We start from the raw sequence: 17,042 nt of genomic DNA, 5'->3' as shown, positions 1-17,042 counted from the left end.
GTGTTTATTTATATATGCCTTTGCATCGATGTTAGACATGCTTTTTGTGCTGATCATTTCTGGTATGTGAGCTCATTGCATCTCACAGCTGTAAGGCCTAGGCATGAATTGCCTAGGACTTCAGCAAAAAGCACAAAGCTAAGTGTCAAACCTGTGTTCTCTGAACCCAGAACTCAATCTTTTTTTGTGTGTATGTCAGTACTGGTGTTTGAACTCAGGGCCTGGGCACTGTCCCTTAGTTATTTTTTTTTTTTTTTGGTCCGGTCGTGGGGCTTGAACTCTGGGCCTGGGCGCTGTCCTTCAACTCTTCAGCTCAAGGCTAGAGCTCTACCACTTGAGCCACAGCATCACTTCCGGCTTTTTTTCTTTTTTGCTTATGTGGTGCTGAGGAATCAAACCCATGGCCTCATGCATGCAAGGCAGGCGCTCTACCACTGAGCCACCTTCCCAGCCCCTGTCCCTTAGTTTTTTTTGCTCAAGGCTAGAGCTCTACCACTTGAACCACAGCTCCACTTCCCCAGAACTCAGTTTTATGACCTTATCTGAGGGGGAAATTGTCCTGAAGTGGTGTGGGACGTAGGGACAGCATTCTAGATGGGTGTAGATGTAGATCTTTGGAACACAAAGGAGCAGACAGGGCCATCTCTAGGGTAAGAGGCCTGAAGTCAGCCAGGGAAGGCTTTAGAGTGTGGAGTCATTTGTACAGCTAATGTCATGGCTGTTGCTTGAGGTCTCTGATGGTGAACTTAGTGTCTGCCATTGGATATCCAGATCCTTGCAGCAGCAGCTGCCTCTCTAGGCCTTTTGCCATCACTCAGTCCTCTGACCTTACCCAGCTGCTATAATTAGAATGGTCAGGAGCCGCTTCTCTTAATCTCAGAGCTCTCTCTGAGGTTTTGGTTTTTTTTTTTTTTTTGGGTCCGGTCGTGGGGCCTGGGCGCTGTCCCTCAGCTCTTCAGCTCAAGGCTAGCACTCTACCACTTGAGCCACAGCACCACTTCCAGCTTTTTTCTTTTTGCTTATGTGGTGCTGAGGAATAGAACCCAGGGCCTCATGCATGCAAGGCAAGCGCTTTACCACTGAGCCACCTTCCCAGCCCAAGAAGCAGTTTTTTAAAGTCCTTGAAGAGCATTTGGGAGTTGGCTGGTGGGGTGGCAGGTACACTGCTGGTGCGTGTGGGATATGTGGATGTCTCAGAAGGACACTGTCCTTTGTCATTATTCTGCATCTCCTCTCCTGACACCTAGACTGAGTCAATAGGAAGTGTCTGGAGGGAACCATGCCTATGTGTGTACTGTATGTTGGCAGGTCATTTCAGGTCCCAGTCACCCTGCTTGTATGCTGTCCCATTTACCTACCTAGGGACAGGAGTCTCTCCTTCCAGATAAAGCAGGAACAGTTGTAACCTGCAACATCCTCAGTTGTCATTGCCAAAGAAATGCTGCTGTCTCTAGCTTTCTGGGGAAGAAGTGCTACATTGTCTTTAGTGGCCTGCCATGGCCAGCCACCCTGCTCAGAGGTTACGTGAGAGTCTTCAAACAGCTTTCTGTATTCTGTTGTCCTCTACTTTGACCTTGAAGAACAGTAGTTTCATTGACTAAACAGAATGTTCTGGATGCCTACTTCAGCCTGAAGCAAGGCTGAACACAGCTGTTTTGATTGACAGCCCAGGTGTGCTGGCAGTGCTGGGGCCCTGTCTGCAGCTCTGACACAGCCTTTTCAATTTGACCCTCCTCTCTCCCTGTGTCAGCTCCTGAGAGGTGAAGACAGAACGCCTTGTAACTTGTTTTCAGTTCTGTTACTCCCTTATACAAACTTTAATTTCCTCCTTTTGGCTTTGCTAAGAAGCAGAGCTTAACCTTTTGTACAGAAGCTGTTTGTATAACAGTATAACCCTCACCTTTGATCCTGTGTGTCTATCATGTCCACCACAAAATTTCCTGTATGTTAGTAAGGGTAGGCCAGGAAAGAATAGGGTGAAGAAACCAGGAAGGTTTGGGGATCATCTTTGGGGATGATTCAGTAAACCAGAGAAGTAATTCTAGCCTCAGGAATGCTGGCAACTGGTTTGGTGTACAGAGGTAGGCCTGCCCATCCTACCTACACAGTGGTGACCTTTGCCACCCTTCTATCAGAGCCAGGCAGAAGCAATGGCTTCAGCTTTCTTGGTGTGTCTGTCCTTCATTAGAATGAGCCAACCAAACCTTCAAAGGTGTTGGGCATTTTATTTTTTTTGGTCCAGTCATGGGGCCTGACCTCTGGGCCTGGGCGCTGTCCCTCAGCTCTTCAGCTCAAGGTGAGTGCTCTACCACTTGAGCTACAGCGCCACTTCCGGTTTTCTGGTGGTTTATTGGAGATAGGAGTCTCATGGTCTCTCCTGCCCGGGCTGGCTTTGAACCGCGATCCTCAGATCTCAGCCTCCTGAGTAGCTAGGATTACAGGCGTGAGCCACCAGCGCCCGGCTGGTGTTGGGCATTTTAACGCAATAGTGGCTAGTGCCTGTAATCCTATCTTCTGGGGAGGCTGGGAAGGAAGAAGCAAGATGTAGGATTCTCCACATCCCCTCTGCCTTCTGTCCTCCCTTCCACTTTGCTGCCTGAACCCCACCTCCATCTACCTTCTGTCCCAGTATCGCCTGCTTTAGCTCTGGAGAACTTTGTTCAAAGGTCCCTTTGCCTCCAGCACTTTGTGGGAGCCAGCCCCTTGAGCCCCAGAACTTGTGGGAGAGCTCTGATGCCCTCTCACACAGAGTCCACTATCCTGATTTTCTGCAGGACGGCACCAGTCCCCTGTAGTTCTGTGCTGATTGCACTTGTACAGCCTGAGGAACAGGTCAGGTAGTGTTGGATACAGCCTCTGGGGCCATAGTATCACAACACTTGGCTCCACCTGACTCTCCCAATTGGGGCTGGCTGAGCCTCAGGAACCTTACTTAACCTTGCTGGGCCTCCTAGTCATGAATGTGGGGGTGATGCTGAAAGGATTATTAAATAAGAGAACCATAGAAAGTTGTGACACTAGTACTTCACAGATCTGTCCACCTCTGTCATCTTCCTCTTTGCTGGGCAGATGTATGTCACATATCTAGACAGGGGCTTGCTACAGTGGGCCCTGACACCCAGATCCAGCCTTAGAGTCACACCTTGTAATATTGGGTAAACTGGAACTGAACTGCTTGAGGTAGTATAGTGTTGGTATCTTCAATATCAAGGTTCTTTTCTCTTCCCTTAGAATGTGCAAAAGTCTTCTATGCTGCGGGGGCGAAGCTGGTGCTCTGTGGCCGGAACATAAGGGCCCTGGATGACCTCACCAAAGAGCTTGCTTCTTCTGCCTCTCAGGTAAGTCCAAGGCAGGTTTTCTGTGAGAAAGGAAGGGTCATTGCTGCCTGTCAGTCATGGGCAGCTGAAGAGACAGTGGCCTATAACTGGGCTGCTGAACAGGACATCCACATGGTTATACCATGCCAGGGAAGGATGCAAGGCTCCAAGTGAAGTGAGCCACAGGCAAGCAGAAGGAAGAACCATCCTGTGGCTTAGCTATCCCCAGACCACCACTGGCAACTAGGCTGTGTTAAGGGAAGTCTGCTCAGGGAATGGACTCCCCTTCCTTTCTAATTGCTACTCACCTGGTTGACCAGGAGCGGGCAGTGGATGATGACTGTAAGGTTTTTGTCTTTGTTTTGCCAGTCCTGAGGCTTGAACTTTGGGCTTGGGCACTGTCCTGAGCTCCTTTTGCTTAAGGCTAGCATTCCGAGTCACAATGTCAATTCCAGTTTTTCTGTGATTTAATTGGAGATAAAAGTCTTAATAGCTGTGCGCCAGTGGCTCATGACTGTAATCCTAGCTACTCAGGAGGCTGAGATCTGAAGATCTCAGTTCAAAGCCAGCCCAGGCAGGAAAGTCCATGAGATTCTTTTTTTTTTTTTTTTTTTTTTGGTCGGTCGTGGGGCTTGAACTCTGGGCCTGGGCGCTGTCCCTCAGCTCTTCAGCTCAAGGCGAGCGCTCTACCACTTGAGCAACAGTGCCACTTCCGGTTTTCTGGTTGTTTATTGGAGATAGGAGTCTCACGGTCTCTCCTGCCCGGGCTGGCTTTGAACCGCAATCCTCAGATCTCAGCCTCCTGAGTAGCTAGGATTACAGGCATGAGCCACCACGCCCGGCTATCTCCATGAGATTCTTATCTCCAGTAAACCACCAGAAAGCTGGAAGTGGTACTGTGGCTCAAGTGCTAGAGTATTAGCCTTGAGCTGAAGAGCTGAGGGTCAGTTCCCAGGCTAAGAGTTCAAGCCCCACGACTGACACCCCCCCCCCCAAAAAAAAAGAACAAAACAAAACTCAAAGACTTTCCTGCCCAGACTAGCTTTGAACTTCGATCCTCAGATCTCAGCCTCTTGAGTAGCTAGGATTATAGGCATGAACCACTGGTGCTCAGTTGACTGTAAGATTTTTAATGGTTTTAAAATGATAGGAGCTGGGAAGGTGGCTCAGTGGTAGAGTGCTTGCCTTGCATGCATGATGCCCTGGGTTTGATTCCTCAGCACCACATAAGCAGAAAAAGCCGGAAGTGGTGCTGTGGCTGAAGAGGTAGAGAGCTAGCCTTGATCTGAAGAGCTGAGGGACAGTACCCAGGCCCAGAGTTCAGGCCCATGACCGATAAATAAATAAATGTGCATAATATTGATTGTTTTAACTATCTGTAAGTTTATAGCTCAGTGGTATTAATTGTATTTACAATGTAACTTTTACCACTGAGATGGGGATCTTGCTCTATAGTCCAGGCTAGTTTGAAATTCATCCTTCTCCTTCCTCAGTCTCCTGAAGGAAGAACCATCCTATGACTGCAGGCACACACCACCATGCCCAGCCCTAAAACTTAAAATGTTCCCAATAAAAGCTCTGTATTCATTAAACATCCCTCCCTTCCCTTAACCCCTAGAATCTTGTCTTCGGCTTTCTGTCTCTGAAGTTTGCCTGCCCTAGGGACCTCATATAAGGGAGATCATTACGGTATTTGCTCCCCTGGGCCTTATTTTATTTAGTGTTATGTCCTCAAGGCTTATCCAGGTTGACTACATACTGGCATTTCCTTCCTTTTAGAGGCTGGACAGGTTCTAGTGTGGGTGACTGCATTCTATCATTTATCTGTCACAGACATTGGGTTTGTTCCCTCCTTTTGGTGATTGTGAGGAATAATATGCAAGTCTGCTAGAGACCCTGCTTTTGATGCTTTTGGATGTGTAGCTGGGAGTGGCATTCCTAGATGATATAGTAGTTCAAATTAACCTTTTGAGAAGCTGCCAGACTGCTTTCTATAGCAGCTACCAGCAGTGCACAGGGCCCCACTTTCTCTACCGTTGATACTGGTTGTTTTTTCTTTCTTATCCAGGGAGGCAGGAAGTGAATCTTTTTTTGATTTTGAGCTTTTTTGGGAGAGGGGACGGAGGAGAAGGTCAGTCCTGGGCTTAAACTCAAGGGCTGGGCACTGTTCTTGAGCTAGCTAGCTAGCTAGCTTGTCTGCTTGCCTGCTTGCTTGCTTGCTTGCTTTCCTTCTTTTTTTCATGTTGGTCATGGGGCCTGAACTCTGGGCCTGGGCGCTGTCCCTCAGCTCTTCAGACCAAGACTAGCACTCTACCACTTGAGCCACAGCCCCACTTCCAGCTTTTTCTTCTTATGTGGTACTGAGGAATTGAACCCAGGGCCTCATTCATGCAAGGCAAGTACTTTACCACTGAGCCACTTTCCTAGCCCGTCTGTGAGCTTTTTTGCTCAAATCTTTTGCTCTGCCACTTGAGCCACAGCTAGACTTCTGGGTTTTTGTTGTTGTTGTTGTTGTTTCTTTCTTTTTTCTTTTTCTTTTCTTTTCTTTTTTTTGGTGTTGGTCCGGACTTGAACTCAGGATCTCACGATCTCCCATGGCTTTTTCTCTTTGTCTGAGAATGAGACTTGAACTCGGTATCTGGTGCTTTTGTTCATTGCTTGGTGCTTTACCATTTGAGCCACACCTCTACTTCTGTGGTTTTGGTGGACTTTCCTACCGATGCTGGCTTCAAACCATAATTTCTCAGATCTTACTTAGCCTCCTGAGTAACTGGGATTACAGGCATGAGCCACACAGGCCCAGCTTGTTGGGAGGTTTTTGACTAATGATTCCATATCTTTAGTTGATTTAGGTTTACTGAGATTTTCTTTCTTCTTGAGTCAGTTTGGATAATTTGTATTCCAAAGGATCTGCCCAATTCTCCTAGGAAATCTAATATGTTGATATATTGATTTATTCATAGTACTGTCTTATTTCGATCTTTGTTAGTTCAGCAGTACTTTTCATTGCAGATTGATAGTCGCATAGATTTGTTAAGCCAAATATGGTTTACTATCTTGTGCAAAAGCTCCATTTCCTGTTGATTTATCTGTTATTGAAATAGAGTATTTGGCTGGAGGCATAGCTCAGTTGGTAGAGTGCTAACCAGTGAGTGACAGTATCAGGTACTGAGTTTGAGTCCTGGTCCCAGACCTAAAAAAAATACAAATAAGATAGAGAAATATGAAAAAAAGCAAAAAAGAAAATACGGTGAATTCTTTGTTTCTCCCTCTAGTTCAGTTTTGCTTTATCTATTTTTATGTTTATGATTGTTGTGTTTTCTTTTTATTGTGAAAATACTGGTTGTGTTTTCTTTTTAATGTTTATTATATAATATCCTTTTTTCCTGGGATTTGAATTCAGGGCCTCTCCTTTCTTCAAGAAAGTTTTCCAGAGAATTGTGTGTAAATTTGGATGCTCTCCCCACCCAGTAAAAGCAGGCAAAGGTCCTTGACATCTACTGGAAGCTGCTTCAGTGGCTGAAACAGTGCTACCCCATCCTCATACTGCCACTTCAGTAATAGGAGTAGCAGATTACTCTTATCATTCACCCTGGCCCAGAAACTGCCTTTCCCATAGCTGACTGCTGGGCTGTGGATAGCCACCACAAACCTATGGCTAAAATGAACGGAAGTTAACTGCAGTTTGCCAGACAAGTCACAAGTTTCATTTCTCTCCACTTCATGCTGAATCTCACCAGCCTTTACAGATGCAAAATTTCTCTGTCTTCCCCTGCTAGACTGCTTCAGGGGTCAAGAACCTGCCTTATCCCAGTGCCTAGCATGTAAGGAATATGTAATAATGTCTCCTGAACAAATGAGTAGAAATGATTTAAGCTGGGAAGGATGGCAGCTGTCTATGGCATCACTGTTGAGCACCATTGTCATGGGCAGCAGAGGACAGAGGGGGGGTGGCTTTGGTTAACAGCTCCCTACCATGCATGACATAGCCTGTGGGATTTACAGTCTGCCTGGTGAAGGAAAGAGGGGCATGTGGTCACATCTGGGGTATAGTCACCTTCAATTCAGGAGAAGAGTTGCGCTTCCCCCTCCCCCCGGGCCAGCTGTGAGAACTAGAGCCAGGAAAACCCATGGCTGTATCCCTGGAAGAGGCTGGTAGTGGCTTATATCATTTGTGTCCACCAGGCCAGCCCTAGGACTCTGAAAAGCGAGGACACAGAGCTCAGATCACTGTTGCTCAGATTTACTTGTTGTCTTGTATTTGACCAGGGGCAGACATACAAGCCTTCCACAGTGGCCTTTGACCTCACAGACCCTCCATCCATCGCAGCTGCTGCATCTAAGATCCTGCAGAGCTTTGGCTATGTGGACATCCTTATCAACAATGCTGGGATCAGCTACCGTGGGACCATCGTTGATACCAAAATGGATGTAGACAGGAAGGTCATGGAGACAAACTATTTTGGCCCTATTGCTCTAACAAAAGGTAACTGGCTAGAGTTAAAAAGAGAAGAGCACTGGGGCTAGAAAGGTGGCTCAGTAATAGAGTGCTTGCCTTGCATGCATGAGGCCCTGGGTTTGATTCCTCAGCACCATATAAGCAAAAAGAAAAGGCCAGAAGTGGCGCTGTGGCTCAGCTAGCCTTGAGCTGAAGAGCTGAGGGACAGTGCCCAGGCCCAGAGTTCAGGCCCCACGACCGGACCCAAAAAAAAAAGAGAAGAGCACTCATCCATTGAGTGCTCACTTGGTTTCTTTCGAGTGAGATATCACCTGTCCCCATCCATCAGTTCATCCTGTGGTAGGTGCCATTACAGTTGGAGTGTTTGCTGTTTACTGTTTCCAGGCTGGTATTTGCATTTTATCTGCCTATGCGTTCCTATCAGTAACAGCCTCACTGGCACAGCATGGCCTGCATTTCAACCCTCCATGGTGTCTGTCACAGATTTCAAACTAGGAACTAGGCTTTCTCTGCAACAAAGGGCCTGGGCTGTGGAACTTGGTGGTTAGGCTGTCTGTTGGCTCCCTCTTGCCTTCTCCCCCTTGCATGGCTTTCCATGCTGAGGGGCCATGACTGGTCACCCCAGCAGTATCATGCTCCTTAAGTCCTTGCCCTTTTCCCTCAGCACTCCTGCCCTCCATGATCAAGAGGAAGAAAGGCCACATCGTTGCCATCAGCAGCATCCAGGGCAAATATAGCATTCCTTTCAGATCAGCCTGTGAGTACCTCACAAAATATTGTTGTATTTTCTTGATTATAAAAAGTAGTGTGTGAGGGGCTGGGAAGGTGGCTCAGTGGTAGAGCGCTTGCCTTGCATGCCTGAGGCCCTGAGTTTGATTCCTCAGCACCACATAAGCAAAAAGAAAAAAGCCTGAAGTGGTACTGTGGCTCAAGTAGTAGAGTGCTAGCCTTGAGCTGAAGAGCTGAGGGTCAGTGCCCAGGCCCAGAGTTCAAGCCCCATGACTGGACCAAAAAAAAAAAAAATAGTGTGTGGGGCTGGGAAGGTGGCTCAGTGATAGAGTGCTTGCCTTGCATGCATGAGGCCCTGGGTTCAATTCCTCAGCACAACATAAGCAGAAAAAAGCCGGAAGTGGTGCTGTGCCTCAAGTAGTAGAGCGCTAGCCTTGAGCTGAAGAGCTGAGGGACAGCACCTAGGCCCAGAGTTCAGGTCCCATGACTGACCAAAAAAAAAAAAAAAAAGATTTAAAAAGTAGTTTTGGCCAGATACTGGTTGGTCATAACTGTAATCCTAGATACTCAGAAGACTGAGATCTGAGAATTATGATTTAAAGCTAGCCCAGGCAGGAAAGTCCATGAAACTCTTATTCCAATTAACCAACCAAAAAAATGGTCCTTGAGCTGTGGCTCAAATAGAGAGTGCTATCCTTGAGCAGAAAAGCTCAGGGACAGTTCCCAGGCCCATTCAAGCCCCAGGACCAGCACACACACACAAAAATACAATTTTAGGGCTGGGAAGGTGGCTCAGTGGTAGAGCACTTGCCTTGCATGCTCGAGAACCTGGGTTTGATTCCTCAGCACCACATAAGCAAAAAGCCGGATGTGGCGCTGTGGCTCAAGTGGTAGAGTGCTAGCCTTGAGCTGAAGAGCTGAGGGACAGCGTCCAGGCCCAGAGTTCAGGCTCCACGACCGGACCCAAAAAAAAAAAAAATACAATTTTAGAAGTGGAGCTGTGGCTCAGTGGTAGAGTGCTAGCCTTGAGCAAAGAAGCTCAGGGACAATGCCCAGGCCCCCAGAGTTCAAGCTTCAAGACAGAAAGAGAGAGAGAGAGAGAGAGAACCAGCAAAAAAATCAGACACACAAAAATTAATTTCATGAGCTACTATAGTAAATTTTATCTTTATTTCATATTCTGAAAGGCAGCACCGACATGGGACAGTTGTATTTGCTGTCACTACCTCCAAGGCCTGACAGCATGGGCAGCCACAGCCTTGTCAATGAAGAGGAGCTGAGCTATTTCAGACAATTCCATGATAGTTGTAGCCAGCCATTGAATAAAAGCTTATTCTTACTCCCAGGTCTGACCCCAGCTCTTCTAATTGGTTTTGGTTGTGTCCTGGACTGTCCTTGGACCAGTCACTGAATTTTCCTGACCTGAGGTTTTTAGTGATCATCCATGCTTCCGAGGGTTAGTTCTAAGACAAAAGGAGGCAACTAAAGACCTTTGTAATCAGAAAGAATGCATCCGTGATTGTTTATCCAGTTATTTGTTTGTCAGTATTCTGTTTCAACTTAAGACAGCATAGGGTGCCATTGAAGACTGCTCAAATGGCTCAGGGAAAATAGTCCTGTGTATAATCACAAAAGACAAAGCAACTGAGGTGAACTGTTTACGAAATCAGATATGCAGAGTTCTTTGTACTATTTCCAATGACTAAATCCCACTGGTTTGGTTTGGTTTATCCCTGGCCAAATCCCCCATTGATTTTTATTCTCTCTTTTTTCCTTTTTTTTTTTTTTTTGGCTGGTCATGAGGCCTGAAACTCTGGGCCTGGGCACTGTCCCTCAGCTCTTCAGCTCAAGGCTAGCACTCTACCACTTGAGCCACAGCGCCACTTCCGGCTTTTTCTGCTTATGTGTTGCTGAGCAATCGAACCCAGGGCCTCATGCATACAAGGCAAGCGCTCTACCACTGAGCCACCTTCCCAGCCCCCACCCTCCCTTTTATTTTTTAATTTGTCAGTCATGGGTCTTGAACTCAGTTTGGGTGCTGTCCCTGAGCTCTTTAGCTCAAGGCTAGCACTCTACTACTTGAGCTACAGCGCCACTTCCAGTTTTCTGGTGGTTAATTGGAGATAAGAGTCTCAACAGACTTTCCTGCCCGGGCTGGCTTTGAACCATGATCCTCAGATTTTAGCCTCCTGAGGAGCTAGGATTATAGGCATGAGCCACCAGGGCCCGGCTGATATTTATTCTCTTAATTACTGATTGCAGTAGACATACGTAGATGATCCAGGTGGTGTGTGGTGACCAGAACAAATCTGGCTGAATCTCACCCAGTGAGCGGCAACCTTCTCACCCATTAACTCTGGAGAACAGCCTCATCTCCCTCTGGTGCTGCGTAGGGAGCCTATGTCTGAAGCCTTCTGCCCAGTCCTAGGGTGGGGCTCAGCCCCTGGAATCATGGCAGATAGAAGGTCTCCATCCACTTATCACCAGTTGCTCACTTAACCCAGGACCTCTGCCAGATGTATCCTGACTTGGATGATACTTCTTTTCTTTTTCCTTCCATATTTTCTTGGTTGATGAAGCATTTAGGACTCTCAGTTGGAGAAAACTTGTTTTGTGCAATGGCTGATTTGGTCCCCAAGGACATCACTAGAGAGTCTCCAGTTTCCATGTACCAGCTTGGGGAACTGTTGCTGAGGGCAGAGGTGGCTCTGCACTCTTACTCTATGGCCTTCTGTAATATTTGAGTGTTTTACTCAGTATACATTAAACTGTTGCTTTTGTAATTTTTTTTTTTATTGCTGTTGTTGGTCATGGGGCTTGAACTCTGGGCCTGGGCGCTGTCCCTCAGTTCTTCAACTCAAGGCTAGTGCTCTACCATTTGAGCTACAGCACTACTTCTGGTTTTCTGGTGGTTTATTGAAGATTAGACTTTACTGCTCGGGCTGGCTTTGAACTGTGATCCTTAGATCTCAGCCTCCTGAGTAGCTAGGATTATAGGTGTGAGCCACTGGCACCTGGCAATTTTTTAAAAAAATTTTGGTATTACTAGAGGTTTAAGTGCTTTGCATTTGCTAAGCAGGTGTTTTACCACTTGAGCCATTCCACCAGCCTTTTATTGGCTGGTCCTGGGGCTTTGAACTCAAGGCCTGGGCACTGTCCCTGAGCTTTTGTGCTCAAGGCTAGTTAGTGTTCTACCACTTCTAGCCACACCTCTACGTAAGACTTTTTGGTGGTTAATTCAAGATAAGAGTCTCATGGACATTCCTGCTCAGGCTAGCTTTGAACTGCAGTCCTCACATCTTTTTTTTCTTAAACTTGGAACAATTTTAGACTTAGAAGTTATAATAGGGCTGGGAATATAGCCTAGTTGTAGAGTGCTTGTCTAGCATGCATGAAACCCTGAGTTTGATTCCTCAGTACCACAGAAAAAGCCAGAAGTGGCACTGTGGCTCAAGTGATAGAGTGCTAGCCTTGAGCAAATGAAGCTCAGAGACTGCCCAGGCTCTGAGTTCAAGCCCTAGGACAAGCAAAAAAAAAAAAAAAGAAAGAAAGAAAGAAAGAAACAATTCCCATGTACCATTCATGCAGATTCCTCAGTAGCACATTCACTGTCTATGCATGTTGGTTGTGGGGCTTGAACTCTGGGCCTGGGCACTGTCTTTGAGCTCTTTAGCTCAAGGTGAGCGCTCTGCCACTTGAGCCAAAGTGCCATTTCTAATTTTCTGGTGGCTTATTGGAGATAAGAGTTTCACAGACTTTCCTGCCTGGGCTGGCTTTGCACCATGATCCTCAGGTCTTAGTCTCCTGAGTTGCTAGGATTACAGGTGTGAGCCACCAGCGTCCAGCTCTTTTTTTTTTTTTTACCCCTCTGAGCCATATGAGAGGAAGCTAGAGGCATGATGCTGTTTATCTCCTGACTAGAGTGTTTCCTAAGAACAAGTACACAGGAAAGCTATCAGTCAGGACGTGAACACTGCCATGATGCTGTAGTCTTAACTGCTAAGCCCAGGCTTTGGGCCTTATCATGCCAGAGCTCTCACTGGCTCTGTCCACATCTGCAGATGCAGCCTCCAAGCATGCCACCCAGGCATTCTTTGACTGTCTACGTGCAGAGACGGAGCATGACAAGATCGAGGTGACTGTCATCAGCCCCGGTTACATCCACACCAACCTCTCCTTAAATGCTATCACTGCTGATGGCTCCAAATATGGAGGTAAGGCTGGTTTCTTGCTTTTTTTTTGTCATTTGCGGGGCTTGAACTCTTGACCTGGGTACTGTCCTTGAGCTCTTCAGCTCAAGGTGAGTGCTCTACCACTTGCGCCACAGCACCATTTCCAGTTTTCTGGTGGTTAATTGGAGATCAAGAGTCTCATGGCCTTTCCTGCCCAGGCTGGCTTTGAACGGAGATCCTCAGATCTCAGCCTCCTGATTAGCTAGGATTACAGGTGTGAGTTACTGGCACTTGGCTGCTTTTTTCTTTTTTTAATGAAAAATTATTGGTTAGCCACAGAGACATGCTGCTCTTACCTCAGTTGTTGTTTACTTTTATTTGGAATATAATAGAGATTGGTTGACCAAGAACTGCCCTTACCTAAGCATCTCCACTATAGCTTTTATTCAGAATACTGTCTCTGTAGGCAGAGGACTGCAAGGCAGAGGACTTAAGATCAAATGCTACCCAACACATGTTAGCACATGTTAGCACAATTAGGACTAAGTTAATCTCATGGCAAGAGGGTGGAGTGGCTCATTAGATTGTCTTTATCCAGGGCCAGCCTTAAAAGGTGAGGCTGGGTATGGTGCAGTGCCTCTGAACCTCAATCTGAGGCAGCTCTGAGCTGACCTGCAGTTACCACTGTGGTTTTTGCCTCTCACATCAGCTGGCCAAGTGCTGCTGCTATTAGAGCCAGCTTTGACTTCCTAAGCTTGGTATGGGCCTGATGGTCTATACTGCAGTGACTGTCCAGAGCTGTCAGTCCTGCACCTGCCCAGTCAGGCTCAAACTAAGACTGTCGAGGCCTCGTTGGCAATGTCCCTGCCACAGAATGCTACAGAGGCAGGCCAGACAACTCCATGGCTGTTTATCCCTGGAAGATATTGCTGAAGCAGCTCTCTCTTTCTGGCACATAAGCAGCAATCAGAAACTTTCCATCGTTCTCTGTTAAACACAGTGAGAGGCAAACAGCAGTGAGGGAGCTCAGGTATCAGGACAGCTATGATGGTGTTCTGGGCTGCTGACTGATCCTGCTTTACTGGCAAAATTATTAGATCAATAGCAGAGAAAGCTGCTATCCTCATACTTCCTAACCCTCCCAGCTACCTCCTTCAGCACCTACAGCAAACCACATGTTTTTTCCCTGCCCCTCATTCAACTACAACCTGACATCAGGAGCTGAGACTGTCTATTACTGTTGACTTAGTGCACTGGTGGTCAAATGGTCTCCCTCTGAAGCCCAGCTACAACACATAGTAGATGGTACAGCATCCTCTACTCGTTGGTTCTCCTAGAGGCAAACATTTCCAAAGCCAGGAAGCTCCACAGAAATAGTATTAAGGGCTCACTCTTTGAGGGCCACCCACCTCTGCTAGCCTTCTGCTTTTGCCACAAACCACTAAACACCAACTGGGTCCCTACTCTGTCCTGTCCTCACATCCTGTCCACATCTCCACTCAGAATGGCAAAATAGTTCTGCATTTCCTCAAAGCATAAAAACCACTTGGGATGGGGCATGCTGCCTGTAAAACACCCAAACTCTGGAAGAGCTCTTGGTGGGACTGCAGCAAGCTGGCCTAGGGGTCATGTCATGTCAGCTCAAGTCCTCCAAGGGGATCTTTGTCTCCCAAGTTCACATGTCCCTTTTCTTTTGTTTACTGTAGTTATGGACAAAACCACAACCCAGGGCCAATGCCCTACAATGGTGGCCCGGAATGTTCTTGTTGCTGTGGGCAAGAAGAGGAAAGATGTGATACTGGCTGACTTACTGCCATCCTGGGCCATTTATCTTCGAACTCTGGTTCCTGAGCTCTTTTTCAGAATCATGGCCTCCAGAGCCAAAAAAGAGCAGAAAACTAAGACTTCCTGATGCTGGTCAGAGCCGACAGCTCCAGCCAGCCTGGCCAGGCCAAGCAGCACACCTCTGTGGGTGTGCTTGCTCCACAAGAATAGCATATTAGTGGAGGTCTGTCTCCCAGGTGGGAAGAGACACGTCTGCAGGACTCAGGCCTGCTGCAGAGAACTAGAAGCAAGAACCAGCAAGCTTCTTCCCGGGGTGAGTGGCAAACAAAGAATAAACATGGAGCTGTGCTTTAACACTAAAATACGAAATAAATGACTAGAATGTAAGAGTCAGTCCTCAAGGACTGTGTCCTTTGCATTCATGCCCCACCTGCACCTAGAAATGGGGTTTCAGGCTTGGCATCAGATGTGCTAGCAATGGACCCATTTTCTCATGTCTAACTTACCCAAGACCACCTTTTGTGCTCAGGGGAGACGGCCTTAGGCTTAGGAAATTATTATTCATGTTTCCAGGTTCTGTGATTACCCATTCACTGTGCAAAACTGGTAAATGCATAATGGAAGATTCTCCATCTCCTAATGAAGCTGGCCTTAGTACCAGGAGGAGTTCCCCATGTTTGTTTTGTTTTGGTCAGTCCTGAGCTGCTTTTACTCAAGGCTAGCATGCTACCACTTGAGCCACAGCACCACTTCTAGCTTTTTCTGCCTGTATGGTACTAAGGAATCAAACCCAGGGCTTCATGCATGCTAAGCAAGCACTCTACCAAGCTACCTTCCCAGCCCTGAAGACGAATTTATAGAGACAGTAGAGTCCCTGCCTGGATCTGTGCTTCCCCTAGAAAGTGAAGTCCACAGAAACTGGCCAAGCAGGCAGAGGTTCTGAGGTAGCACCTGGCTTCTTGGGGGGGGTGGGGGGGTAGGAGTGGGGCTGTGGAGAGATTCTGTAGTGGTTTTTTAGTTGGGGCAGAGATAGAACATGTTCCTTTTTCTTTTTTTGTGCCAGTCCTGGGGCTTAAATTCAGGACCTCCGAGCTCTCTCCTTTAGCTGTTTTTTGTTTTGGGTTGGTCGTGGGGCTTGAACTCTGGACTTGGGTGCTGTCCCTGCACTTTCCATCTCAAGGCGAGTGCTCTACCGCTTGAGCCACAGTGCCACTTCTGGTTTTCTAGTGGTTTGTTGAAGATAAGTCTCACGGACTTTCCTGCCTAGGCTGGCTTTGAACTGAGATCAGCCTCCTGAGCCACTGGTGCCCAGCTTCCCTTAGCCATTTTGCTCATGGCTAGCACTCTATAACTTGAGCCATAGTTTCAGTGGTTTTTTACTATTTAATTGGAGATAAGACTCCTAAATTTTCCTGCCCATGCTGGCACCAAATCTCAATCTTCCAGCTCTCAGCCTCCTGAGTAGATTAAAGTGTAAGCACCCAGCCATAACTTTTTTTGTTTTTTATGGATGTACAAAGGAATCAAATCCAGGGCTCATGCATGGTAGGCAGGCATTCTACCACTACACCATATTCCTAGCCCCTTAGATCTTAAAAGTGTGATTTTTAAAAAATTGGTTCTGCTTTCAGATACCTGATAAATTTTGTTTTCCACTTTGCTCTAGGGTCTGGTTTGTGGGCAGGAGCAAGGCACCTGTTTCCTGACTCAGAGCAACCCCTCAATAGCTTTCAGTGCAGTGTACAGTGCATGGAGAGTGCACACTTCCTAGGCTCACAGCACATGAGCCAGCTGTGAAATCTAAAGCCCAGAGGCAGAGGAGACACAAACGCAAAAGCTCACCAAGCTCAGCCCTTCCCAGTTCCTGTCAGCTGTCCTCTAATGCAGACCTCTTTGCTGCTCTGAAAGTGACTGGGGTAGGAAGTCTTGACCCGTGGGGTTACCTTCCCACAAGATAACCCAGATCATGTGGCCTTTATTTCTTCTCAACTGGAAAAAGCTGTATGAAGCCTTGTGGTCTGTCACCGAAAAGTAGAAGGTACTTACTAGAAACTATGTGGGGGTTGCTGGTTGTGGTGGGAGGTAGGCAGATGCACATTTGCTTCCCCTCCCACAACCTTGCCTCAAGCCATACCTACTGCTGTCCTGTTGTACTTGCCACCTGGCCCTGGCTAGATAACCAAGATAGCATCTAAGAATCTGGGTTAGTCCACACAAGCCTCTTTGTTTAGTGCAGCGTAGGGAATGGTGAACAAGCCGCTATTTGCGCCTGCTTACTATTTTGGATGAGGGCATTTGCCCAGCTGACTGCAGGTCTTTGCCCTGTCAGGCCCCAGCCACCTCCTCCATGAGATCTGATGTACAGAAAGAACAAGGCCAGGCCAGGTGAGACACAGAGCATTTGTTACAAAACCAGTTACCATGCTATATCTGCCCATAGGCTTGAAACCAGTGCTCAAGTACCAGAGGTCATGGGCACTAATTTCAACTCATCCTACACAAAGGAGATGGGGCCTTTTGGGACTACCTGTTGCCAGATCAGTTCATTGTTCCTAATGACCAATATGTCACATAAACAAT

The 17,042-nt window shown here is 47.1% G+C and overlaps 1 protein-coding gene across 4 annotated transcripts in view; it reads left to right on the top strand.

Annotated features, from left to right (window-relative positions):
* The window catches only part of Dhrs7b (dehydrogenase/reductase 7B), a 41,799-nt gene extending 26,950 nt beyond the window's left edge, over positions 1-14,849 (top strand). For all 4 annotated transcript variants that reach the window (XM_042674039.1, XM_042674040.1, XM_042674042.1 and 1 more), the window contains 5 exons: positions 3,232-3,338; positions 7,587-7,803; positions 8,441-8,533; positions 12,567-12,719; positions 14,384-14,849. In XM_042674039.1, coding sequence (XP_042529973.1) covers positions 3,232-3,338; positions 7,587-7,803; positions 8,441-8,533; positions 12,567-12,719; positions 14,384-14,589 — 776 coding nt within the window. In that variant the 3' untranslated portion in view covers positions 14,590-14,849. The remainder of the gene's footprint in view (positions 1-3,231; positions 3,339-7,586; positions 7,804-8,440; positions 8,534-12,566; positions 12,720-14,383) is intronic.
* Positions 14,850-17,042: the final 2,193 nt, after the last annotated feature.

This window comes from Dipodomys spectabilis, unplaced genomic scaffold, assembly GCF_019054845.1.
Source record: "Dipodomys spectabilis isolate Male_0828 unplaced genomic scaffold, ASM1905484v1 ptg000018l, whole genome shotgun sequence".
Taxonomy (NCBI): Eukaryota; Metazoa; Chordata; class Mammalia; order Rodentia; family Heteromyidae; genus Dipodomys; species Dipodomys spectabilis.
The sequence above is the reverse complement of the archived record's forward strand: the minus strand, read 5'-3'. Positions and strand labels throughout refer to the sequence as shown.